Source organism: Trematomus bernacchii, unplaced genomic scaffold, assembly GCF_902827165.1.
Source record: "Trematomus bernacchii unplaced genomic scaffold, fTreBer1.1, whole genome shotgun sequence".
Taxonomy (NCBI): domain Eukaryota; kingdom Metazoa; phylum Chordata; class Actinopteri; order Perciformes; family Nototheniidae; genus Trematomus; species Trematomus bernacchii.
In genome coordinates this window covers 705,268-733,254 of record NW_022987683.1, presented here as the reverse complement: position 1 = coordinate 733,254, position 27,987 = coordinate 705,268, and the positions used below count along the sequence as shown (strand labels likewise).

General features: G+C 40.1%; 1 protein-coding gene across 1 annotated transcript; it reads left to right on the top strand.

The window, feature by feature from the left end:
- The first annotated feature begins 18,851 nt into the window (after positions 1-18,851).
- Positions 18,852-23,129, top strand: LOC117487734. The gene is made up of 10 exons (XM_034136393.1): positions 18,852-18,874; positions 19,716-19,983; positions 20,301-20,526; positions 20,631-20,904; positions 20,994-21,174; positions 21,298-21,374; positions 21,469-21,649; positions 22,150-22,398; positions 22,569-22,740; positions 22,855-23,129. The coding sequence occupies exons 5-10, from the start codon at positions 21,006-21,008 to the stop codon at positions 23,069-23,071; spliced, it is 1,065 nt and encodes a 354-aa protein (XP_033992284.1). The 5' UTR covers positions 18,852-18,874; positions 19,716-19,983; positions 20,301-20,526; positions 20,631-20,904; positions 20,994-21,005; the 3' UTR covers positions 23,072-23,129.
- Positions 23,130-27,987: the final 4,858 nt, after the last annotated feature.

Sequence of the window (27,987 nt, the reverse complement as noted above, 5' to 3'; positions counted from 1 at the left end):
GTTTGGCATCACAACGCTGTTATGAAAGTTTCTCTGGTATAACATGGGTGATGTTAGCATAGCAACCGAAGCTAAACTGACTACTTGCTAAGCCGTTTTCTACAGGCACATTTTACCGGCGTATTTTTCATTATGATTCTACTTGTGATAGTCGGACATCCATCCGATAGCTGCTATAATAAAAAACAAAACGTCTGCCTGCTCTCCTCAATGATCAATAACAGCGAACGGATGGTCAAAGTAAGGTACAAATAAACAGAATCACACGAAGCCTGGTTAGTGTTGCCTGACTTTATAAAGTGTTTTTTTTTATAAGTGTGTGGTTGCCTTCTAGTCACTTTGCTCAGCGCTACTGCTTGTAGGCAGGCATGACGAGACTCTTCAGTTGACCCATGTTCAGGGGAGGTGGGTTTAGTTTCCTGCACGGCTCGACGTAAGAGAGACGTAAGCGACGTAAGCGATGTCGCCTCTGAGCTCCGAAGCTCTTGCTTCTAGACCGACAATTTTTTGGAGCTGGAAGTGAACCGGATTCCGGAGCTAAGAGCAGGGTGCGTACGGGTGCTGGAAATCCTTGAAAATGCTTGAAATTGTACGAGGTGTTTTCAAGGTTTGAAAAGTGCTTGAATTTTGGGAATGGTGCTTGAATTTGGGATAAAGTGCTTGAAATTGTAAATGCTTTACTTCGCTTTTTAGATTAAAAGAAAATAAAGAAGTCGGAGCGCGCTTAATTGCTTCGCTTTTACATAAAACAGCTCCGCCCCGGCCTTCCCGCGCAATGCGCGTGACCGGCAAGTGTTTTTGTTACGTGTGTGACCTGGGGCCTCATTTATAACGCCTTGCGTAGGATTGACGTAGGAAGGTTGCATACGTAGTACAAAGCACAAAAATAGGTACATACATTTTCCGCCATTTTCCGATTCACAAAACATTGCGTACCGGCGAGGGAAGTGCGTACGGCACTCCCTACGCCTGTTTCCCTTTATAAATCACAATCGACTCGTAATGCCCATATTTGCCTATACATAGTCAAAAAAACGCCCATTCATTCATTCATTTTGACTGACTGCATGAAGAAGATCGCAGGAAATTACGATAGAACAGCTAAAAAAGACATCTCACACCGTGTCAGATTTTGGTTATTGTGGGGAGGTCGAGATAAATCATATTGTTTGGTGGATGCAGTTTGAACCAGAGTAGCACCATGGAGGTCGGATCGTCACCAAAATAAATAAATAAGTGGTCCGAAAAAAGTTAATGACAAAAAAAATACACATAACCTTCCTCAGGCAGTGTGTTTGTCCCGGGGACAGGAGACACCCCCTTGATGAGAAACTGTAAGAAATGATCGGGGAATCCCTCCGGAGTGGAGTCATGACGACTGGATCTGAATTATTTTTGTTGTATTTGGTGGTTTGTGTTCCAGCTGTCGATCAGCAACTATATATCCATAACCACCAGTTAAAGGAAATACAACTAATGGATTGTGTTATATTAGCTGTACAATTTACCACATATGGTGTTCTTAGTTTCCATACCTCCTGTGTTTTACGAGCGACTTATCAAGTCTTGGCAAACGTGATAGTATATAAAACCATGCTCGTATCTACAACCTAAAGAAATGCAAAACGGCGTCAGTTTAGACGTAATTCTGTCCTCCTGCTTACCGCATCATTTATGAGAAAACATTTCATAACATTAACACAACATATTCGAGGTGGTTTTAAATAGCATATCCGTATTTATTTATTTCTCCAAGTTATGTTTTTGTGTGCACTGAGGAGTCTCAAACAGGCGTTTGTTTAATCATTTAAAGATTGGCTTTAATCAATGTTTGAAAATGAATTCTTCATATTTGATAAATGAGAGGTAACATTTTATTTATGGTATTATTTCCACATATTTCTCTCCATTCTTCCTTCTGCCAACGGTGTCGCAGTTTCTCGTCTCTCCCGTTTGTGTGCTTAGTGCGTACGCATGGGTTAGAGTTTGCGTGGAGGACCGCACATTTTCCCGTCAAGTTAGTATTTTATAAATCGCAAACATTGCGTAGAAACTGGCGTACGCCATTTTTTGAGCGTATATCCCTTTATAAATGAGGCCCCTGGGCATTCTGATGAGAGTGATAGATGACAGTATGCCAGGAGGTTGCCGTGTCAACGAGCGTTGGCTAGCAGAAGACAAATACAAGCCATGGCTTTAGACGAGGGTCAAGCGAAGCCCAAGAGTAGCCTCCTGCAAAGTGTGCAACAATAACGATGCGAGAGTCTGCGCTGACGAGCCACACACCACACGAAAGGTACGCGGTAGTAGAGCATTTTAGATTAGGCTATTGTTGCATGTAAAATACATGACAATTTTCTCTGTGCGCGGCAAAACAAGCTCGCCAAAATGGCTTCACTAGTCTGGCAGTATTTTAAGTGTCCGAAAATGACAATAAAATAGCGATATGCAACGTGTGTGTGAAGCAGAAATCCTGCAGCTCCACCCGCTGTGACGGACCGGTGAGCGGAGCAGAACACACATTAAGAGTTAGACCTAACACACTTAGCTATTTTATCTACTTCTGGAACAAGCTGATTCCGGCGATCGGCCCCAAAATTGGCAATCGGAGCATCCCTAATAATTGTATATGATATGTTTTATAATAATTGATCATGAAAGTGTTATCAAAGCTGGTAAAGGTGCAGCTAGTTTGAATGACTTTGTATACTGCAGGGTAGCTTGTGAATTTACTCCAGGTGGAACTAAAGTCTGATTTAACACTTGATTATATTTCACATCATTCATCCACATCTGTAAAGTAACTAAAGGTATTAAATACATGTAGTGGAGTAAAAGTAAACCATTTACCTCTGACTTGTGTTTACTGCCAACCTAAAAGTACCTCAAAAATAGTATTGAAAAGTTATTTGGCTGATTGTTTTATATTGGCTCAGCCAGGTTATATGGGATGCCCAGTCTACGTACAGATGGGTCACTCATTTTGAAATATTAAACTTAGTTTTCTTTTCTAAAAATTTTAATTGTTCATCCTCATGTAGAATGCTATTATGAAACACACATTTGGTTGTTTATAGCATAAAGAACATCAGATTTAATGTGAGGCAGGGAAATAATCATTTGAGTATAAGTATGTGTATATAAATATGTAATTTACAACAGCTGTAAGATGCTTGAAAAGCTTGAAAATGCACCTTGAAAATGCTTGAAAAGTGCTTGAATTTGACTTTGGAAAAGGTGTAAGAACCCTGCCCGCCGCTGCGGTGTGAACAGGAAAAACCGGTACTTCTCAGGCTCTAGCTCCGAGCCGGCGCTGAAAACGCGTTGGTGTGAAAGGGGCATGGAAGACACGTTACGCTCGTGTTGTGTTCAAGGAACCTGTCCTTGGCCAGGAAAAACAGGCACTCGCTTGTTTAATTATTTTGCGGTCTAGATTTCTTCTTCTTTTTTGAAGTGAGTCGGACTGACGGACGGACTCCCCCCCACCCACCCCCAAAACGAAAACTCTTTGGTTCTCCACGAATTACACAAGTCACCCAAATCAGCGTTAAAAAAGCGGGAGGCGCCGAAAAGCGACTAATTTGCATCACTGTAAAACAAACCGAAGAAAGAGCCCTTGTAATATCCATATTCAATGTTAAGTTCTATTTAGATGGTGTGGATTTATAATAATAATACATTTTATTTATAAAGGTGCTTTTCAAGGCTCTCAAGGTCGCCTTACAAGGTAAACAAAACAAAATAGCAAAAAAACAACACAATAAAAACAGAGGATGTGTGAGAAGAGATGTGTTTTTAGACGTGATTTGAAAATGGAGAGTCAGTATTCCAGATATCCAGTGGGAGCGAGTTCCAGAGGCGGGCTTTATTCGCTCAGTCTTTAATAATACATTATATTTATATAGCGCTTTTCATGAACACAAATACTTTGATGCATGCGTGTTTGGTTAATTGAAGCGCATGATGTATGTTGCTGGACTATCCCATATATTACTGGGTTTAATTAAAACATTGGTTCAAAAAAAGACTTCTTCCGTTTTATTATTCAAATTTGAACATTTTAAATAATACTTTCTGGAATAGATGCAATTAAGTAAAAGTGGACACAGTGTGAACACCTTATATAAGACCAACATTTCTGTATTTATTAACCATTGTGCACTTATTGTTATCCTGCTTAGGGAATGTATGGACATGATTTGGTCATACACTTTAGATACAGTATATTTTATTTTTTAACTGGGAAAAAAGTAAAAAAACATATTCCAAAATTATATAAATAATAATTTACATACACTCAGTGTTCTAGAAGCAGCGGTATCTGCAGTGTTTATACTTGCATATTGTAGAATGAATGCAAAATGTGCATGTTCATGTCGGTGTGTAATTCTGAGTACATACAGTACAAGGCAGTGGGTGTTAACAGCATTCTGCACTTAGGCTGCCTCTGCATTAACGATGTGTATGTAACAGTAATGTGTTTTTGTATAATATGTTATTGGGCACAAAATGATAGATTGCCCACAAACAAATAGACTACATGGAAGCACACATGCACTATCCATTATCTTATCTGCTGTGTATTAATAACATGAATTCACACCGGTGCCCTATCCAAAATAGTAATATTAGATTCTGAGTATTTCTCCTTTTCACACCTTCACATTCTCCGTCCTCTCCGCTCCCTTCATCTGTTTCCATTATCTCTCCTCGGAGTGCTTTAGTTTCCTCTAATCAGACGCTTTTCACCTTCTTTCCTACTTTGCTTCCCTCTCCCCCCCCCAAACCTGCGTGCAAAAATGGATTACCTGGCTTTTTGAATTATTTCTAAAACATATTTCTTTGAGACTAAATATAAGCTTTGCAGGAGAAGCTAATAATACAGTGTTTGTGTGTGTAGATGTGAGTGTGTGTTTAGTGTCTGCAAATATATGCACATGTACATATGTACACTTTGGGGCATGAATGCAAACAATTTTGCAGGCACACACACACAGACTTCCTGCTCCATTCATCTCTGTCTCCTTTTGTCCCTTTGTTCAATGTCAATAAATGCCAGGAACACACACTGACCAAGTCCTGCATCACTCCATTTTTCCCCTCGCACACACATCACATTAGAAATCCATTTAACTTCACCACGTGTCTTTTTTCCTTCACATTCTGTGTGTGTACGTGTGTATGGTCTTCGTCGGTGTGTGCTTGAAAGTGTGGTTTAGGCTTAAAGTGTGTGTGTGTGTGTGTGTGTGTGTGTGTGTGTGTGTGTGTGTGTGTGTGTGTGTGTGTGTGTGTGTGTGTGTGTGTGTGTGTGTGTGTGTGTGTGTGTGTGTGTGTGTGTGTGTGTGTGTGTGTGTGTGTGTGTGTGTGTGTGTGTGTGTGTGTGTGTGTGTGTGTGTGTGTGTGTGTGTGTGTGTGTGTGTGTGTGGAGGCAGGGTGCATTTCTATTCATGTCAGTGAGCTCCCACGTGTGTGGAGAGCAGTAGTGATGGAGGAGAAAGGGATGAATGGAGGAGATTTCACAATCATTTCCCGACACACACACACTTGCGCACACACACACAGGTCCTATTAAAGTAAGTGCAATAATGAATACAGGCCTGTTGTGGAATTATTCATGTGTCTGTCCTCCTCTGGCCTGAGAGGTGCATGAAGGGGGAGAGGGAGGATAATTGCAGGATGAAGAAAAGATGATGGCAGCAGGTTAGCTGCAGGCGGAGCACTGACTGACAGCTCGCAGGTTATTAGTCCGGTCTGAGGTGGAGTGCCTCTGTGTTCTGGAGAATGGTGAAACAAAAAAAATGTAAACACTTAAAGATCGCTTTGACACAATGGGATTGTTGAAACTTTGATTCTGATTAAATGCCAAGAAATTCAGTGGTGGAATAAGTACATTAAGATATTGCAAAATGTCAAAGTCAAGTCCGTTGACATTTCAAAGTCCAGCTTCTCTAATGTGAACATATGTTGCTATTTTGATTTTGAGTTTTTATTTCATAACTTAAGTAACTAGGTGCTTTATAGATTTTGATTATATATTAAACATATACATCGATTAACAAATTGCTGCACCTTGGCCAGCTGCAACATTTGAATCACGCTGAATGCATCAATGATTACGGTTCAATTATATAATGTGTATTTTTTTCATGGGCTGCTGTCCAATTGTAGTTATTTAATAGAGTGGTGCAGGGATGACATATTTACCCGGAAGTAAGCTGCGCATGGGTTCCTTCGACAAAAAAGTTCAGCTGGATAATATCCACATGTCTACCCTACTTTTATAATTTCCGAATCATAAATCTAATCGCCAGAAGAAAAATGCTAACATTATGCTATAAACGAACAACAGCAGGGTCGCACGACTTTAACGTCACGCCAACTTAAGATCGATATTCAAAAATACAGATTCAAAATGGTACAAGTTGAAGCATTTGTTTGAACAGTTTGCAAGAGCGCAGGTACTTGCTTTCAAGCATAACAGGGGCAAACAAAGTTAGCGGGAGTGTTTACGTGTTCGACGTAATGACGTACAACGTCCTTGACAACTTCTGTAGTCCTATTCAGCCACATGTTAACAACCATCGTTTTTCAGACACGTAAACTCTTCAAAAATCAACAGTGGGGTCACTGCTGATGTATTTAATGTCGTAGAACAAAATGTGATCCGTCTCTTAAATGTGTGTCAACCACAGACCTTATTTCCAGCTCTTTTCCAAAATCCTATGGAGAAATCCCATTGACTCTGAGACGAGGGAACCGGTAGTGGTAAAATGCTAACTCACTTCCGGGATTTAGGACTCGTCACTGCACCACTCTATTACAGGGACTTTAAGTACATTTTTATAGTACTTTTGGATTTTAAAGGGGATGTTAGCCTTTGCAGACCATTTACATGCACAGAAAACTAGGTAACACACTGTAGGGCAGGGAAAACCCCAAAAAGCAAAATGGGGCCCTTTTACCTTAACATTTTGAATGCAGTACTTGTAGTAGTTGCAGAGTATTTCTACAATGACCCGAGTGAATGATTCTTATCTTTAAACAGAGGAACTTTTTACAAACCATTGTGACATCTGCAATGCTAATAATCAAGGCAAAAACGACACCATGATTCCGAACCAGCAGCACCACAGAAATCAGAGTTGTGCATTAAATACAACTGTTTATGTTCCGCTGAGATTGTAAAATATTCTAACATGACTGCTGCTGTCAGCGAGGCCAGCGGCAGGGTCAAACATCTGAGCTGATCGATGATGAAACACTACAATGTGTCACTGTTCAAAATACAACACAGCTCATGAGTCATGGCTTCAGATAAACGCCTTCCAGTCCCTGTAGCAGCTGATGAATAATTACAAGCCGTTTTCATTCGTAAACTATAAAAGACGCAGAGGGAAAGCAGGCAGCTTTAATATCCCGCCACGGAAACGGATCGTAACACAATCTCTATTGATCTCTGCGGGGAAAAAGCCTTTTAATTGTATCTTTGGTGTTGTCGCAGTTTACAGATCGAGTTGAACCGACAACAGGTGTGTGTTTTAGTTAAATTGTGGCCTTTAAGATTTAAATCCTTGCACCTTTCCCTGCATGTGACAGTGTCTTCAGCTTTGCTCAAGTAACTCCACTTCAAAGATAGCGAGGCCGTGACCAATTGTCCTTGCTTGCCTCAGATTCCCTTCTCGACGATAGTAATTACACACAGATTTTATTAATATGGGAACAGGAAGGAGGAGGAGGAGGTCTTTGAACTGTATGTTTAGAGGATGGCGGGAAAAAAAAGAGTTAAGAGTGAGAGATTAGTGAGTGAAAGAGTTTTTTTAGCAAATGTGTGCCAGAGTTTATGACAAAATCCCTGATGGAGCCATGATTTTTCAGGCTTTGTTTCTAATCTTCTTCGTATTGGACATTTATTGTGTCCAGCTTCCCTCTCCGTAACACATGTCTTTTGTCGGCCTGCCTTTGCTCTTTCGCCGAGGCCCCTCTGGGATGTTAGCTCTCCTGTCTACCTTCTTCTTCCTCCCTCGTTTCCCTTTTCTCCTGGGCTGCCGAACAGAAAGGATGGGGTGGGGGAAGCAGACGGCACAAGACAACTCCTCAGCGCTGCGTCAGCACCGGCCACCTCTGGAGAATAATAAAGCGGCGGGATAATTCTGCACTGACGGAGGGCTAATGAGGGATGGAGGAATAAGGGAGTGAGAAAAAAATTCTGGAAGAAGAGAGAAGTAGTATGTCATTCAGGTGAAACCACGCCATAAAAAATGATCTCTAAAACAGAACAAAGTCCATAAGTGGCGTAAAACTTCAAGAGAAGGTATGAAGCCTAACTAATTTAAAGTTAGTTTTTTATGGTGTTCCCCCTGGCAGCCGTATTGGAACACTATGTTTTACATTTCATGAAGCTAATGCCTTCATTTGCAATTTTCTTTTTCTTTGATTGCAGTGTGGTGAGCTATAAGGGCCACCGTGGACCACTTACAGAGACATTTAAAGAAAATGTTTTACAAATTATTCAGCAGAAGCCTATTAATGTAGCAATGTATTCACTTCATAAATCATGACTCTCCACTACATATTACATAAATAATTATCAGTGATTCTGGCCCTGGCATTGAAAGACATGTTACTTAGACAATATATTTTGATAAATCTTAACCTCTGATTTGTGAACACCTGTTGGATTAAAGGAAAAACACATTTTGTGCTACCCAGTCCCGATTCATGTGGAAGTTCTTGAAATAAAGTATCATTTAGATAATAATTAACATACTTATTTTGTGCAATTTCCAACTTCTTTAGAAATATCTACTGATGATCGAAGTAAAACAAATATATATGATTTATTACTATTTATTATTTACCTTTTATTATTTACCTTGTGGCAAGAGTGGGTCTCCCAGAATTAACTTGAAGACACAAGTAGAACATAAAATGCAAAAAAATGTATTATCTTGTAAAGGGACATTGAAAAACTTTCTTTTTATATGTAGCAATTAATATGTGCCACCTGCAGCACATTTGTTAGTGAAAAAAAGAAAAAGCAATCATACGATATCTTTAATGCATAAGCCAAGTTACTTTAAAGCTGGTGTGTAGCCGAGGAGTAACACACAGTCACACACACACAACACATTTGTCCTTGTGTCACTGCAAGACTCCTAAACCTTTCATCTGATGGGAATTAGCAACACTTATTGAAGTAGCGTGCAGCAAAAGGATGTATAAATAATTAAACAACAGGTGATGCTCTGTCTTTATGTCCTTTCCCTCTCTCTAATATGCACACACGCACGCACACACAGCATCTGATGCCAACAGCAACGTCTGCAAAAGTTGAAAGGAGAGCTAAGGAGAGGAGCGGAGGTGGAGATGTTGATCAATAAAAGTAATTGTGTCCAATGACAGACGTGACTGGCAGCATTACAATTAACAGTGACGTCATCAAACACCTTCTGCTGGAATGGTTCACACACGTACAAAGAAAGAAGCAGGGACAACAGACGAGAATAACAACATTATAAAAGTTGCGCCAAAAATGTGGCTCATTTGAACCAGAAACCTCTTATACACACACACACACTCAGATGCAGCAGATCTTCCCCCTCACAGCAAACTTGATGACAGGCCCAAACTAATGACAACCCCAACAGAAAAAAAAGTGCTTATGTGGAGAACAGCAGGGGAAACACTCAGCGCGAAGAGGACGTACTCAGCCAAAGACTCTCTCTGTGTTTTCTTCTTCTCTCCTGAGTCTGGAGATGAGAGGACTCGAGGCTGCGCTGAGGCTTTTTTTCTTCTTCTGGCCGAGCCACAAAGTCAACAGTATCGACTTGAGTGTCAAAAATCAATGAGCGCAAAAATCATTTTGGCATCTCTCCTCCGAGTGAGAGCCAAACATATGGGGCCTCGTTTGTATAAGGCATTCACACCATGCACAATGAAGGAGATTAGTTTTAGCTTAACACACACACAAAGGATGGAAATGTGACCCAGTGGTGTTTCAAAGCATTAAATCAACGCCACAGCTCACATGTGTCACAATGTTGGCCGAGGATGTCCAACAGAATTTAAAGCAGAGCTGACCTTTGATAGATCGTGGAGCTGTAGCCATGATTCCCGCCAAAGTGTTGCTTTGTCTGTTTTAGCTGCAAACTTTGTCTATCCTGTCACAGGAATAGTCATAAAAAATGCAATTATTAATCAAACTTCTAGATTAGCTATCCAACATTCCAGAAGTGTAGAATGTCATACTCAGACTTAGATTTTGATCCCAGTCACAATAGGAAAAACACAACTAACTCAGCAGCTAACATGCTAATGCTAATGCCGTTTTAAGGGGACTATTCCTTTTTCAGATGCTTTGACTTACCTACAAATGTAAATTGACGGTTCTAATCTTTGGTTTGGTATGAATTTAAAGATATACGAGCTGGCAGATGGTTTTACCTTAAGATAAAGCTAGGATAGCTGTTTCCCCCCCCCATTCTAGTCTTAATGTCGAGACGAAAGTCAATATGAATAATATCTGATAAAAACGGACGGATAAATAATTATTTGTATGTTTTTTTCATTTAGAGTATTATTATTATTATTATAGTATTGTTCAGACGAAGGTACATTTTAACCGTTTGTTTTTTAGTTCAAATTAAAAAAAAAAAAAAGCAGAAACGGGTCGTTTTTTTGTTTTTCAATTTTGCCCCAAAACGAAAAACCGGAAATTCAGCTCGTTTTTTCGTTTTTCTGTTCTTACTGTTAAAACAAGTATACCACTCAATGTTTCGTTTCCATAAGTGAGTGTGTCTTCAGCGCCTCCTTGCTTCTGATTGGCTGGTGTGCCCTATGCTTGCGCTGTACTCTTCAAAATAAAAGTTCTACGTCTTTGCCTTTAGACTGCGTTACAAATATACGTATATTATTATGTTCATACATGCAGAAAGTACAGAAGACAGTCTGTCCGTATGTCTGTCTTTCTATGTATATGTCTGTCTGTCTCAATGTCTGTCTGTCTGTCTTTCTGTAACTATATTTTAGAGTTTAAAGCGTAGCCACTTTTACTCCACTACATGTATTTAAAACCTTTAGTTACTTTACAGATTTGGATTAATTATGTGAAATATAATCAACACTTAAATCAGACTTAAGTTCCTCCTGGAGTAAATTCACAAGCTACCCTGCAGTATACAAAGTCCTTCAAACTAGCTGCACCTTTACCAGCTTTGAGAACACTTTAATTATCAATCATTATAAAACACATCATATATATTATTCTGAAATGGACCAATCTGCACAATGACTACTTTTACTTTAAGTATATTTTGATGTCTACTTTTACTTGAGTAACATTTTGAATGCAGGACTTTTACTTTTAACAGAGTATTCCTACACTCTGGTACTTCTACTTTTACTCAAGTACAAGATCTGAGTACTTCGACAACCTCTGATTAATGGTTGATTTCCAAATGTTCTGTTGGTGCGTGGATGATAAAATAATAGCGTTTGATTGTATTGCCTTACGTATGCAGCTATTTGCCTGTGTTTAGAAACATAATTAAACATACCATGGACACACATTCAAACAATTTTCCATTTATTAAACATTGCAGATGAACAATTAACAAGTCATACAGCTAAAGAAAACTACAACAATTATTTTCTGTATGATGATATCATGGAACCTGGAATTTGAACACACACCACTTAACAATAAACTTAACAATAAACGACTGAACTGCGGTCCACTTTAGGGTAGGGCCCTTATAGCATCCAGTGCAGCAGACAGTCCAGCAACCTGGGTATACATTGGCTCCTGATCCCTGCACTTAACGCATTGGGGAGATGGTATCCTCCACTCCTCCACACAGAGCCTGCATCCCACGATGCTTCGGCAGCAGGAGGAAAACATGGGTCCAGTCATTGTTTCTTTAAAAAGAAAAAAGACAGGTTTTTAAAGATATGCTGATAGTTACTGATTTATGTCATGGACTGTATTTCTGAAGCATGCACTCAAACTGAGAAAGATACTGTTCAGAAATAGATTTGAAAAGATTAACTTAGAATAATATGAAAATCCGGCACCTATACGTTTTATTTTTTAAATACTGTTTGTTACACTGAGCATTATTCAAAGAGAGGATGAAAACGATACCTCTGCAGATCAAACAGCTAAATGCCTGTTTGACTTCTGGCCTCGGTACTACCAAGTCATGGCTGGCTGCCACTATGTCAGAAATCTTCCTGGTGACTTCTTCCAGGCCTTGGGATGCAGTGTGTGGACTTCAGATAGCTCATTTCTGCATTAGCAGTCATTTAAGATTTTTTCTTCATTTTATTAGAGATAAAAGAAAGTATTCCATGGCAAATTAGATGATGCTAAATAAACAAGAGCATGTGGAAACATTTCATTTCTTGAAATTACATTTAAAGGATATTGATTGTAGAACTGATGTTGACTGTGACTCTTCATACCATGTGCTGACCCACAGAGTACTGAGGTGTGCTACAGTGAAGCCCATGCTTATGCATGCCTGCCCCAGATGGCAAACTTGTATAGCCCTTGAGCTGCAAAAATGCTAAATGGCCAGAAAGCAGCCCTTTTCAAATAATGAGGGTTTTGCCAGTCTGTTGTTAGCGAGTAAAATAAAGTGAAATGCTGCATATCGTGACCCTTCAGTTTGAGTGCTAGCCCTTCTTTACACATTAAATTATTTCCCCTATTGATAGACCAGTTCAAACCTTCTCCAGACAAAATCAGTTTTGTTATCCAACCACACCTGCTTCTTGAGCTTCTTCGACGCCATTGCCTGAAAGCAGAACTCTCAACAGCATGGATCTTTCTTGATCTTTCTGCTTCCAGTACAAAGACCCTTTATGAGAGAAATAAAGAGTAAAGACACGTGAAAATAAAATGTTAAAAGGGGCACATTGTTGTACTGATAGCACTTTCAGACCCTTATCTTTTACACAAATGAAAATGAAATATAGAATAATTATATTTACCAGTTGTCCCTTCAGACTCAACTATTTCATTCCCAACGGTGTCTGTAAGGATGTACTCCTCACTGTCTCCCATGGCCACATTCACTTTTCCTGTGATCAGTGGAACGCATGCCTCTGATTCAACAAATCTGATCATGACCACCCTTGTGGAAACAATCTTTCCATCCATTATGTCTGACACATTTATTGACCTGTAATGCAAAAAGAACAGTGACACACATTTAGTTAGCAACATGGACTAAAACGTAACATTCGCATGCCAACGTATGAAATGGGCATCTCATTACCTTTGAAATTACTGAGGGGTGCTAATTGATCTAGTCAACTGACTCATGTTTGCAGTAGACATTGGCTGACTGACGAAAAGCAAACGGCCGTGACTCAGCTGGCTCTGTCTGGATCCTTTGAGTCTCCCCAGGTTTTTACTCTTAAAATAGACGACATGCGCGTCGACAGAATCAGCCGCATCTTTCAGGTATTTTTAAGAGATCCGTGATTAATTATTGATTGAACAGGCACATGGTGTGTTAACGTGTAACAAGCTAACCTTGTTTCAATAGCAATAAAGCTACGAGTCATCTGGACGAGAGAGTCAGTTAATCATTCAATTTAAAAACAGGGGGGCGTGGTCAGCTGCAGCGCATGCAAAGACAGGGTGGAGGAGAGCAAAATAGAGCGAAATGAGGCATGGCTAAAATGCATGATCTGTTTGGTATTTTGAAAAAGAAAACGTATAAATATACCTTATATAGGTATGGCCCTACAATATATTATTCAAATATAGCATGATAGGTCCACTTTAAGAGACGGATCACGTTTTGTTAAGTCGGATAATCTCCACATGTCTACCCTACTTTTATCATTTTAGAATCATAAATCGAATCAAAAGATTTATGATTTTAGGACGCGTCACTGCACCACTCTATACTGTTGGGTTTCGGAATGCTGGGAGGAGTAAATGGCCAGAAAGAATCCAAGAAACTTCTTGTAAAATTAACAGGGTTTTAATTATAGTAAACATGACGTTCCTCTGAGGCTGCGACGGGAGAGGGGCCATATAAACGTTTCAGATCTGATTATAAACTCTCTGGTACTTCCAGTCTTCTCCCATTGGTTGGTTCATCTTCCGTTGCCCTCTATTGACGTAGCTAAACATCCCTTCATAAGCATTTAAATAGCTATATACATGATAGTTAACCATATAGTAACAGTTGATATGTTAGCATCGATGAGTGGCAGTTGGAGACGGTGCGCCGAGGCTTCGGAGCGTGTCTCGAGTAATCCCCGAAGCTTTTTGTGAAGCTTGTATCGTTTTGGGCCAGTGACGTCATCGATGACAAACGAAGCCTCGCTGCCTGTCGATACCACGTGACTGCTTCAGGAAGCGATTCAGATCGGTTGAACCGTTGAACCACAACGCTCATAATACCCATGGATGTATAATAAGAACCATATTACCCCTCCTGTACCCGGGCTCGGTGGTGACACGATGGAATTAAAAGAGCTCAGACCCTCACTTATATAGAGGTCGGAACATGTCATAAGTATAAATAGATACAAGCATAAATAAATGTAGGAATAAAAACATGAATAAATAAATGAATAAATATGGTGTAGTGTTTTCAGGGAGATTCAGCGTGTGTGCTGTGGCTCAGCTGGAAAGCAGTTGACTCACGACCGCAGGGTCCCTAGTTCAACGACTGAACAATACATATTTTTTGTTGTTTATAAAAGCTACTGCTAAATGAGATAATGTAGTTAATAAATGTATTCTTTGATATGGTTTAGCCTTTCTCAGGCTACAACATGGTTAAGTTTATGAATATTATTAAGGAATACAAATCCCTCTTTGCAATGTTTACGAGCCTCCTTAGGCTTTTCAATCACAATCATTCAACTGGAATAAAAACAATATTGTTAACATGAACATATGATTTAATGTTCGTTGTTTAGAGTTATTCTAAGGCTTTACTCATTGGGAACTCGGTATGAGATAGAGCACACTGTTGAGATGTCCAATCTGCCTGTTTTACACACTTTGACCAACTTTGTGTTCAAATGAAGCCCATGATGAAGCCTCATGAGATGAACCCTTTTGCGAACCAATTGGCTGGAAAGCTTCAAAGCTTCATAAGGCTTCATCTCGCCATCACTAGTGTTTAGTATGTAACGACACGCGGTTTTATCCATCTCTTCACTAATGCTGCTTGATATGCTACATCCTACTGTGAATGCTAAAAACAATGCAACTTCCGGTTCCGGAAGCTCCTACCCCCGATATTTGTCCGCGGGGGAACAATACATCAGTGGACTAAAGTTCCGATTTAATTTGTATATTGATTATTCTCACAATACAAACAATTTTAACGAGCCCTGAATTATGGGTTTTCTTTGAGACGTAGGAGCTGAGTTGAGGCTTAACAATGATGTGACAGAATCACAGAATCACTCACTAATAACTTTGGACATAATTGTGTAAATAATAATAAGATAACTATTCTGGGGGTTTTTGGTTTCAATTAGAACTAAAAAACAAACAGTTAAAACGTACCTTGGTCCTATTTAGTTTTTGTTTTGTGTTTACAAATTCAGACTGGACCAACATATGGAAGAAAAATGATGACTGGTTACCTGGCCTCAAAAGGAATCCGAGCATCAGAGGGGCGTGTTGGTCGTGTCCTCAGAGAAACGAACCAGCCATATCATGCAGATCGGTATCGTGTAGGTATTATTAAAAACATCTAAATTTTCCTGTATTGTACATTGCTGTGAACATATTGTGAGAACAATAACATTGTGTTTAATTCCTCAGAGATTAAGGAATTCAGTGCCATACAGTGCAGAGTACATGGGTCACAAATTGCACATTGACCAAAACGAGAAACTGGTGATGTATGGGGTGACCCACGTCCTTGCCGTGGACGGATTCTCCAGCAACATTGTAAGCCACTCCACCATGCCAGTGAAAAACAACCTGACCATATATCAAGAGGTTTACCAGTGAGTTTCAGTGCCCTGTTTCTGTTATAATAATATAGTAATAACCTAATAAAAAGGTTGCAAACAGCAGACAGTAAATAATTTAGTAAACGTTTAGTTAAATAAAAACACAATGGCTAAATGTAGCTTTATTTGAACTGTTTTATTTGGGGAAAATATTGTAAATCGAATACTTCTTAAGCTACTGACAGGTAACCACTGTATATTGTACGTTACTTGGTAATTGATTGATGAGATCAACATTTTAACTGCGTAAAAAATTCGCTTTAGCAATGCTTAGGTTGTAACAACAAACATGAAATTCTGTTACATGTCATAAGACTTTTGTATTGCTTTTTCGCAGGAGTGCTGTCCTACAATATGGAATGTGGGACGAAATCCGAGTAGACCATGGAAAAGAACTCTACTTGACTCTTTCCATGCAGGAGAAATTGGCAGACTACCGGAATAACACAGGCAGACAGCCATACATGCAAACAAAGTCAACACAGGCGAGTTGTTTTTTAATCTGAATTACAATCAACGTGTTCATACATTACATTACATTACATGTTACTTGTTAGACGCTTTTATCCAAAGCGACTTGCATACTCAATACTGTGGACAATCCCCACATAGCCATTTTTGTCTTTTATTCCTCACTTTATCTGCTGTTGTAATCATGTAAATTACCCTGTGGCGAGACAAATAAAAGATTTCTGATCTCATTCCATTATTCACCCAACTGCTAGCTGATAAAGCTGTCAATAGACCCATGGCGTTCACTAAACTTCTCTAGGGGACTGCTAGCTTTTCCTATGACATAGGAGAGATACACAGTACTTTTGAACTGGATACAGGAAATGGATAAAATACAAAGCCGGAAATTAACAATGGGAAATTACAATGTGCTCTCTACATTTGACTCTTCTCATTTTTGTTTACTTGAAATTACAGAATCATATTATAGAAAGGATGTGGCCAGAGGTAAACAACAGGGTAAACTACCCTCTGAAAGGTGCACTCAACCACCTTGTTGACCAGGAGGAACTAAACCTTGAAGACAACATCACACAATATTGTTTGTCCACTCTTACCTGTCAGGTAGCCAAAATTGGACTTGACCGGATGGTGCAGTCCTGGAATGCACACAGAATCCAAGGTTTGTATAGCAGTTTTCAGAATGTTACTTAAGCCCCATAACAAATGACCTTCTTTATGCATTTTTATAAGTTGTGCTTATATCCTACATTTGTTTCTCTCTGTATCCCCTTTTTTACACTAGGTTGATGGAAATGTTTAAATGTGGCATGTATATATTCCAATATTTCAATAATTGTCTGAGTAAAGACATATCTACTATCTAGTTTATAGATTGCTCTTATTGCATGAAACATTTATATCTGGTAAGTACATAAACAGTAAAATGAAAAACATACTTTTTAAAGTTTGTAAGAAGTGTACTAATAGCACAAGTAACATTTTTTGTAAGGGCAGGCCATGATTACACGCTGTGTGAGGTTCATTGATATGCATGATATGTAACATTACACTAACAATGGCCACTTATTTGTGCTTTTTTTTTTTAAGGTAAGGGTATCCCAGATCAACTTGCTCATGGTGGATGCCCAAAGAGACTGCCTGCAGATCTTTTGCCTGAAGCTACAGATGCTGCAGACTGCTATCATCAGGAAGTGGGGTCCTCTCTGACACGAGTGTCGCTGTTTGGGAGAAACCCATTTGCCACTGTGGAGCACCAGACAGCAGCTGAACAAGAATTTGCAAGGAACTATGCGGACATTGCTGAACTCTTTGAGCGTGCCATTCATAACGAGCCAGCACCATTCCAAAACGGGATAAAGGATCTCATAGACATTGTAAGAAGATATGTGTAAAGGCAAGTGCAGGGATCAGGAGCCAGTGTATACCCAGGTTGCTGGACTGTCTGCAGCACTGGATGCTTTAAGGGCCCTACCCTAAAGTGGACAGCAGTTCAGTCGTTTATCGTTAAGTTTATTGTTAAGTTTATTGTTTATTGTTAAGTGGTGTGTGTTCAAATTCCAGGTTCATTTCATTTCATTTCAAACCTTTATTTATCCAGATTGTCCCTTGAGATCATAGATCTCTTTTTCAAGGGAGACCTGCAGCAATTAGGTTCCACATGAAACATAAAACAATAGAGGATATCATACAACATATTTACAACCTACATTTACATACTTATCAACATTTACAAATACCCATAGTTTCAATGAGCATTTCATTTAGACTTGCTTTAAAGCTCCCATGTCATGCTTTTCCGGTTATTACCCATCCCCTTGTGTGTTATGAAGGTTTTTATGCATGTAAACGGTGTGCAGAGTCAAAACCCTCAAAGTACACCCTGTAGCGAATAAAACTAACACAGAAAATACCTCCCCAAAACGCCTCGTTGGAGATACGTCACTGTCCATTTGATTCTTCCATTTCGTTCCGGGTACGGCCTGATGTCATGCGGTACCCGGAACGAAATGGACCAATCCCGAAGAGCTATGGCCACACCCAGCGGCGCTGGCCGCACCCTCTGCCAGCCTAACATTTACTGTTGGAAGCGCTGGTTCAGTTCACAATCATCTAGTCATGCCGATGCCAAGGACCTGTTTCCTGAAATGTGAGGAGAAATCTGAGCTGTTTGTCCTACCGACGGAAGAACCACGACGGAGTCAGTGGTTGAAATTTCTGTTTAACACTGTTCCTTCAGAGGTTCGAAGAACGTTACTGTGTGCCCGGCATTTCATTTCACAGCTTCCAAAACATTGCCCAGTTTGAGGCCGGATATGCACAGCATTTGAAACTGAAGGACGATGCTATGCCTAGTTTGTTTGCACCGTTTGGAGCAGGAGAAGATTCGAGTACACAACCTGTAAGTTTGCATTTATTTGTGTATTTATCAAACAATGTATCTACCACCACTGGGTAAATGTGTAAACCGGCCTCCTAAATCATTGACATAGTGCTAACTAGGCTAACTGTTGCTAGCGTTTCCATATATCAGCAGATCGCCTTGCATACATGTTCCTCGTAGCTGCATAATGTCTGCATTCACACACGAAATAGTCATAGACCGTATTCTCCGGGTGATTTAGCGTACATTATAGCTTGAGCTATAAGCTACAAGCGTGTAAGCTACACAAACAACGATGCTATATTTTGTTTGGACCCACAACCTGTGAGTTTGCATTGTTATTTGTGTATTTATCAAACAATCAGCAGATCGCCTTACATGTTCCTCATAGCTGGATATTGTCTGCATTCACACACGAAATAGTCATAGACAGTATTCTCCGGGTGATTTACCGTACATTATAGCTTGAGCTATAAGCTACAAGCGTGTAAGCTACCAAGCTACTCAAACAACGAGGCTATATATATATGGCGTAACGACCGTGCCAGCTACAATGATTTGAGCAGACTACCCATATAAGATTGCAATTGTAAACATGTTGTTGATAGCCTAATATGAACCACTATCTGTTGTTCATAGTATAGTATAGCATATTACACTGAACAACTAGACAACGTAGATTAGCATTGTAATCCAGCTGGCAAACTGACGAACATCAAACAACTAAGTTTCAATAATATTTTGTGATTTGCACTTCATTTCGTTAGGAATGTCTCCCAGAAAGTGTTGCTTTTAGGAAATTGACTGTTTTCATCGGATACAAAATTAATTTTATGAATGTTATTTGTATCTTTCTTAGAGTACATCACAGCAGGACCCCGGTAAACACCACCGCTCCAGTACAGTCGGATGCCAAACAGACCGTACAAAGACTGTTTCTGTGGGAACTCTACAGAGGGCTGAGACACGGTCTGTGGGAACTCTACAGAGGGCTGAGACACGGTCTGTGGGAACTCTACAGAGGGCTGAGACACGGTCTGTGGGAACACAGACAGTGGAATTGAAAGTGTCAGTTGCTACACAGTTGTCCCGGGGAACACTGAAGTCGGCACACGTGAGGAGCAAAGGTATAACATAACATAACACTGACATTGACTGTATTTTTCATTTGAGATACCTTAATTGTGCTTTTATTACATGTACAGCACTTTGGCTCGAACAAAATCGTTTTTAAATGTGCTCTATAAATAAAACTGTATTTGATATTATTGTTTATCACTGAAATACTGTTATGTGGACTACAGGAAATACAGTGCTTTGTGTAGTTCATTCTAAATATTTCATGAATTACTGTCAGATGTACACAAGTTGTTGGCCTTTTAAAATGTATTAGTGTATTATATAATGTACAAAGTATTTATGCATTTTTCCCTTTTATTAACAGGCATCCAGGCCACGGTTTCTTTCCAAAGTGTTGGCACTGAAACTTCCACCTACCCAGATTTCCCCTTGGCCTCTACACCAATAAAGGGCCCAGGACTGGGACCTAGGAAGAGACCTCGACTGGAGTTGGAGGAGGAACAAGGAGAGACTTCAACTGAATTTGAAGAGACTCTGGATTCGAGTTACCACCCTGATGATTCTGTACTTGCAGAAGAATCTGACGTATCGTAAGTTTGATATATTGGGTATACATTACTATTACTGTACTTCAGAGTTGAAAAAAAGAATATTGGAAATCTATTGTATTGTTAATTTTGTTTTGTTACATTAGACTTCAGACACGATCCACGCACAGTGAAGCAAAGTACATTGTGTTTGAAAGCTGCCTTGGACAGCTGTTTGAAAAATGTCCAGTGTGTAAGAGAGACTGTGATGTCCAAAGACGAAAACTGGGGACTTTTGTGGCGTTCACACAGCGTTGTCCAAGCTGCAGTTACCTCAGACAATGGGAGAGCCAGCCCGTCGTCGGAAGTACCCCGGTTGGCAACTTACAATTATCCGCTGCTACATACTTCAGTGGTGGTTCCTTCTTCCAACTACAAAAGGTATTTTACCATCTAACATCCATAGCATATTAAAATTGACAGCAGTGGACTTTTTCAAAAACGTTTCCTCTTTTTCTATGTATTCATAGATATGCAGAGCCATGCAGCTGGAGATCTTCCAGTATGAGACCTTCAGGAGGCATGCTAGGAATTACCTGGAGCCTGCTATTATCCACAAGTGGAAGACTGATCAGCTGAAGATTTTCCAGCAACTACACCACCAGGGGGGAAATGTCACAGTTGCAGGAGATATGAGAGCAGACTCTCCAGGTAAGCAGAAACAGACAAGACAGTCTAGTGCCAGAGTTACTGGTGTATATTACAATTCATCTAAGTTATCCATTGACATTCTGTTGAAAAGCTTTGAAACCTCCTTTATTATATTATCTTCAGGGCACTCAGCGAAGTTCGGAAGCTACACACTCATGCGCCTGGGAAGCAATACCATTGTGGACTTCCAGCTTGTTCAGGTGTGAATCTCTTTCTGGGTGTTATCATTTTATGCTTACTGGCTGTTGATGCATGTTTCAGTGTATTTATGCCCTATTTCTTATTCACCAACAGAGCAATGAAGTAGGTGGTAGTTATCACATGGAAAAGGAGGGACTGAAAAGATGCCTAGATCATCTGGAGTCAAACAATTTGGCGGTTGAGTACATTGTGACTGACCGTCATCCACAAATCCAGAAGTTTCTGAGGGAACGCAACATAGAACAATTCTATGACGTGTGGCACTTTGAAAAAGGTATTTATCCCTATATGTTTGAATGGAAGAATACAAAATCAGAGACACTGTCCTTTGTTCAGATATTCCTTTGTTTTACTATGCAATTTATCCTGAGCTTCTAATCAGCAGCAGACATGACATCATGTCTGGATAGATTGTATTATTGTAAACTGTCTGCCAGACCACTTGATCACAGCCCCTTTTGTCATTGTAAATTCAATTTCACTCACTACTCTTAGGATAATGTGAGTACTCTTTAGAATGGGAATTTACAGTGATGTGTATATGAATATGTATGGGGGTTTCCTGGGCTGGCTATTAAATGCTTTCAGACAGAAGGGTGTGTCCCTGACCATTGTCAGGCAATTATCATATGGTTGCAATTAACATGCTGTGCTTACCCTTCTGTCTGCCCCCACCCTTCTTTCCACTACACCCTTGAATATTGTCCATCACAGCACATCATTTACACACTATGGCTTGAATATTCACTTGTGCATGTGTTTTCTTTTTATCAGGTTTGTCCAAGAAACTTGTGAAACTTTCACAGAACAAGGACTGCAAGTTGTTGAAGAGGTGGCTGCACAGCATAAAAAACCATGTATACTGGAGTGCGACGAGCACAACCTCGGGGCCGGAGAAGGTGGCAAGGTGGACGTCAGTCGTCAACCACCTACAAAACATTCACGTGCACGACGACCCCCTATTCCCCAAGTGTGAACATTCTGAAAGAGCCACAACAGATGCAAATAAATGGCTAAAACCTGGTAAGTTCAATATTTATAAAACAATTGGAAATAACAAGTGAGAAATTTAAAAACACTTCACTTCCTTCATAATATCAACAATATTGAATGTAAATATAACATTGTTGTTATGGAAAATGATAGTTGTAATGTTCTAATGGGATGTTGATGTTTTTGTAATTTCACTCAAGATTCAATAACACTCCACAAAGTTGAGAAAATACTCAACAACACGAGAGTTCTCAAAGATGTGAAAAAGCTAAGCCATCACTACCAGACCTCATCGCTGGAGTCCTTCCACAGCTTGATTCTGCGTTTTGCCCCCAAAAATGTGGTTTTCCCCTTCATGGGAATGTTGTGCAGGTAATACACTGTATAATGTATTCTGTAGCATCTTATAACACAGTCACTGTTTAGTGGCATGAGGGTTTTATTCTGTCATAACACAAAGTCTCATTTTATTTTGCAATTCTATAGGTTGTGTCTAGCAGCCATGCATCACAATGAGAATGCTGACCGTGAGCAAGCCACAACAGCTGCAGGACTACCTGTGTACAAATTGGCCTATCCAAAAGCAAGGAGGGGAGAATGTACCGCAAAGCCTGTAAAGAAGGACCCTACGTTGTCAAATATTTTTGTTTTTATTAAAAACATAACTTACATTTTAAATTATTATTGCACAAAGTACCAATGAACTGGCCAGATATATGGCGAACCGGGATGACTGGAAGCAACGATGGAGGGCTCGTCTGAGGACGACCTAGAGAGATAGCCACACTGAATTATATGTACAATGAAAGAATAAAAGAAAAATACAAATAATAAATTATTATATGAATGTTATATTTTTCAGTGTACGTGGGTGAGCTGATGAGGCTGGTGTTTGAGCAAGTCTTTGAGGATCCAACACCCTTTGTGGAGGAGATGAATAAAATCCCCATCCCAAAGGACCTGTCCACTCAATTTGACAGGCCCTCAAAGGAGGAAGTGGTAGCCCGCCATGTCTCACGTTTTAGTCAAGGGGTGGTCGGAAGCCAACATACTGTCCTGCCAGATCAGGAAACTCCCGGCGTATCCGGCGGACAACACATGACTGGATGACCACTCTGATGCCTCGTCCTAAGAAGCCCCAGCACCAGCTTACAAAGCTGCGATAGGCAAGATGCCGAAAACGCCTATAAGAGGAGGAATGGATGATAAGATATATGTGCTGTCCTGTTTTTCACCCTTACCCTCTGGCTGCTTGAAAAACTGATTTTCCCCACAGGTCCATCTTATCTTATACAGTGTATATATGTATATCAATCATTATTTTGTACATTTCTAGAAATAAAGTTTGATAGAAATACTTGGTAGCCTTTCTTCCCTGAATGATGTGCTCCAAGATAGCATATCATTCATATATAGCAAACCATGATTTGATTTTTCATCAAATACAGTAGTAGTTTATTACAGGTAAAAATAACTTACACTCCTTCTGTTCTACGCCTCAAAGGTCCATAATCAAACCTATAAATGTTATGGAGGTTCTGCAGGGTGTATGGATTGAAACAGTTTGGCTCTAGTCCGGGGTGGTCAACCATGCACACAATAGGTTCTGGGACTTGCATTATTCGTGTTGCAACCTATAGGAAGATAAGATATTTGTAACATAACACGTTTAGCAATTAACTCCAAATATGGCGAGGTTTACAAAATAAATATTCAATTACTATAGAATAAATAAAAGGGCATATAATAGTCTATTGACTTGACAAGTATGTAGGCCTATGGTGTATATAATGTTGTGTGCTACTGTTGGGTGTTTTTGTTGTATCTGTCACCATACTTGCCAACCTTGAGACCTCGGAAATCGGGAGCATTACTAAAGAGACGCGTTACCATGGAAACCAAACAATTGTGTAGCTGTATTACAGTCCGAGTGGAAACAGTCCAGGGTAAATCTGATTTTGTCAGAAATCGGGAGAAATATGACCCTGGGAGGAAACCGGGAGAGGGCTATGAAATCGGCAGTCTCCCGCGAAAAGTATGTCTGTTACCTTTCTAATTTCCCTGCAACAGACGTTTTCCACTTCGGTTGGCATGACTGCGCAGTTTCCACACGTGCACCTACATAACAGCAGTTGTAGGTACAGTTTGGTTAGCGAAACAAACTTGTTGTCGATAAATGATGCAGTTCTAACATTACATCTGAAATGTAAGAGCTATACAAAATTAAAACTTTCCACTGTGAAACCGCCTGCTCCAGTCTAGTTTGGGACGGTGGATCAGGTCCATCACGGTCCGTCTCACTTTCAGGATCGGACTCCGGTTCAAACATGTACGGCTGTACTGACGCCATTTGAAAACTGATGCTCAGAGCCGAAAACACAGTGTTAGACATGGGCGGAGCCTCTCTGGTGGTTGACTAATCAGAACAGAGTGGCCGAGCTGACCAATTGGAGCACACTAGGCCCACAGGGAGGGGGGGGCCAGGAGCACAATCAAGCCGTTTTGCACAGAGAGTGAATACTGCTGCATACACATACAGAGATGCTGTATGCGAAACCAATGTGAGTTTGGAAAATTGCACAGTATAAATCTATTTTAGTATACCTCAACAATGTAATTATGATCAGTGGAAATGGCCATGACATGGGCCCTTTAAAAACATTCAGAGGAATAAAATTGCTCAGTTTCAATTTTAGCTGTAGACTGTTCCAAGCAAGTGGCGCTGCGCACATAAAAGCTGTCTTACCTAAGACAGTCCTTGCTCTTGGCACATCTAACAATACTACATCATGCGATCTCAGACAATAGCCGCTTGCAACTCTCTGTGTTATCAGAGAGCAGATGTAATACGGGAGTTTACCCAACATAGCTTTATAAATAAATGTGTACCAATGACTGAGCCTCCGTACAGTAAGTGATGGCAAACCTGCCTTGGTATACAGGGTACAGTGATGAGTAAGTGCTCCATCATATCGTTAGGTTCCATGATATCATCATACAGAAAATAATTGTTGTAGTTTTCTTTAGCTGTATGACTTGTTAATTGTTCATCTGCAATGTTTAATACATGGAAAATTGTTTGAATGTGTGTCCATGGTATGTTTAATTATGTTTCTAAACACAGGCAAATAGCTGCATACGTAAGGCAATACAATCAAACGCTATTATTTTACCATCCACGCACCAACAGAACATTTGGAAATCAACCATTAATCAGAGGTTGTCGAAGTAATCAGATCTTGTACTTGAGTAAAAGTAGAAGTACCAGAGTGTAGGAATACTCTGTTAAAAGTAAAAGTCCTGCGTTCAAAATGTTACTCAAGTAAAGTAGACATGTATTGGCATCAAAATATACTTAAAGTAAAAGTAGTCATTGTGCAGATTGGTCCATTTCAGAATAATATATATGATGTGTTTTATAATGATTGATAATTAAAGTGTTCTCAAAGCTGGTAAAGGTGCAGCTAGTTTGAAGGACTTTGTATACTGCAGGGTAGCTTGTGAATTTACTCCAGGAGGAACTTAAGTCTGATTTAAGTGTTGATTACATTTCACATAATTAATCCAAATCTGTAAAGTAACTAAAGGTTTTAAATACATGTAGTGGAGTAAAAGTGGCTACGCTTTAAACTCTAAAATATAGTTACAGAAAGACAGACAGACAGACAGACATCGAGATAGAAAGACATCGAGACAGACAGACAGACATATACATAGAAAGACAGACATACGGACAGACTGTCTTCTGTACTTTCTGCATGTATGAACATAATAATATACGTATATTTGTAACGCAGTCTAAAGGCAAAGACGTAGAACCTTTATTTTGAAGAGTACAGCGCAAGCATAGGGCACACTAGCCAATCAGAAGCAAGGAGCCGCTGGAGACACACCCACTTATGGAAACGAAACATTGAGTGGTATACTTGTTTTAACAGTAAGAACAGAAAAACGAAAAAACGAGCTGAATTTCCGGTTTTTCGTTTTGGGGCAAAATTGAAAAACAAAAAAACGACCCGTTTCTGCTTTTTTTTTTTAAATGTATTTGAACTAAAAAACAAACGGTTAAAACGTACCTTCGTCTGTTCAATACCAGGAGGGGGTTTCGTTTTATTTTGAATAGCGTAGGCTACTTTTCTTAATAAGCGAGCTGTTATTAAAAAATATGAATGCCGCTTCCGGTAACACGGCAACAAAAGGGGCAGGAATTGTGATGGCCGGTCTTTTGTTCCCAAAGCCACGGAGGGAGAAGTTGGCGACAGTGTGTGTGAGGCTCCAGAGACGCCGTTGCTTTTCAACCTGATGAGATTCTGATGAAAAGTGTCATATAAATAACTGCTGAGCAGAAAATAAAGACAAAAAGAAAGAATCCGAGTTGTCCAAGCGTCCTCTGTTGCCCTCCAGCCTCTCAAGTTTGGGCATAACACTGAAAACAGGCCAAAACTTTACACTTAATGCTAAGCTAATCTTACCGTTAGCTTATTTAACAGATAGTCCTAAATGGTATTGATCTTCTCCTTTTGAGTCTTTAACACACACAACCTCAAAAACACTCTGCTGAGAAAATGATGCATATGTTGACAAAAGATTTTCAAACAACTATTCTTAAGTGTGGCAGGGGTACGTGAATCTGTAAAGAAGTTTAGTTTCAGGCCACTCACTGCCACACCCTCTGTATGGCAACCTGCGTGAACACAAACACACACACTCGACTTCTATGCCAAATGTCAGCTTCTAAAGGATGGTATATTTTTGAGGACTCACTGACCCAAAAGGTGACCTATAGAGCTTCTGGTCGCAGCTAAAAGGAAGTATTGCGAAAAATGTAGAGTTCTTTGAGATGGAAAACAAGTGTGTCTTTGAAAATAACTATCATTTTGGGACAAAAGAGCTATTTGAGCATATGTAGTAACTAAATAACCATTAAATACTGTCACATTGCAGTCTGTAAGACATTTCGCCTGCTAGCCAGAAAAAGTCAAAATAGGTTCTAAAACTTGCAAATACAGTAGTTAAAACGATAGTTACGTCTGTAACTACGGTTCTATGAGTCCCGGATGACCGCCAGAGGCGGTGCTTTTAGCACTGGATATGTCCATCGTGCGCATGCGCAGTACGAGTACCAATATCAACAAAGTCACCTGTGACCCACGTGACACCGGCTATATCAGCCCGTGTCATCAGAGGATCTGTTCCCAGAATCTTCTCGCGAGCACACAAGAATTCTGAGTGACAGGAAACTCTGGCGGTCATCCGGGACTCATAGAACCGTAGTTACAGACATAACTATCGTTCTATTTCGTCCCTACTGACCGCCAGAGGCGGTGCTTTTAGCACTGGATGACTTATACCAACCATGTCATGAAGAAACCAAATACTCACCTAGCTGGAAGCAGCGGAGCTTGGCAACAGGACCACGCCCAAAGGATGGGGAGTGGCGACATTGACCCGGTAGAACCTGGAGAATGTGCCGGAAGACGCCCAAGACGCCGCGGCGCAGATGGTCTCCAGGGGCACTCCTCTCAGGGCGGCCCAAGACGTTGAGACGCTCCTTGTAGAGTGGCATCTCACCCCTGATGGCAGGGGGCGGCCACTGGCCCCATAGGCATGTGCGATTGT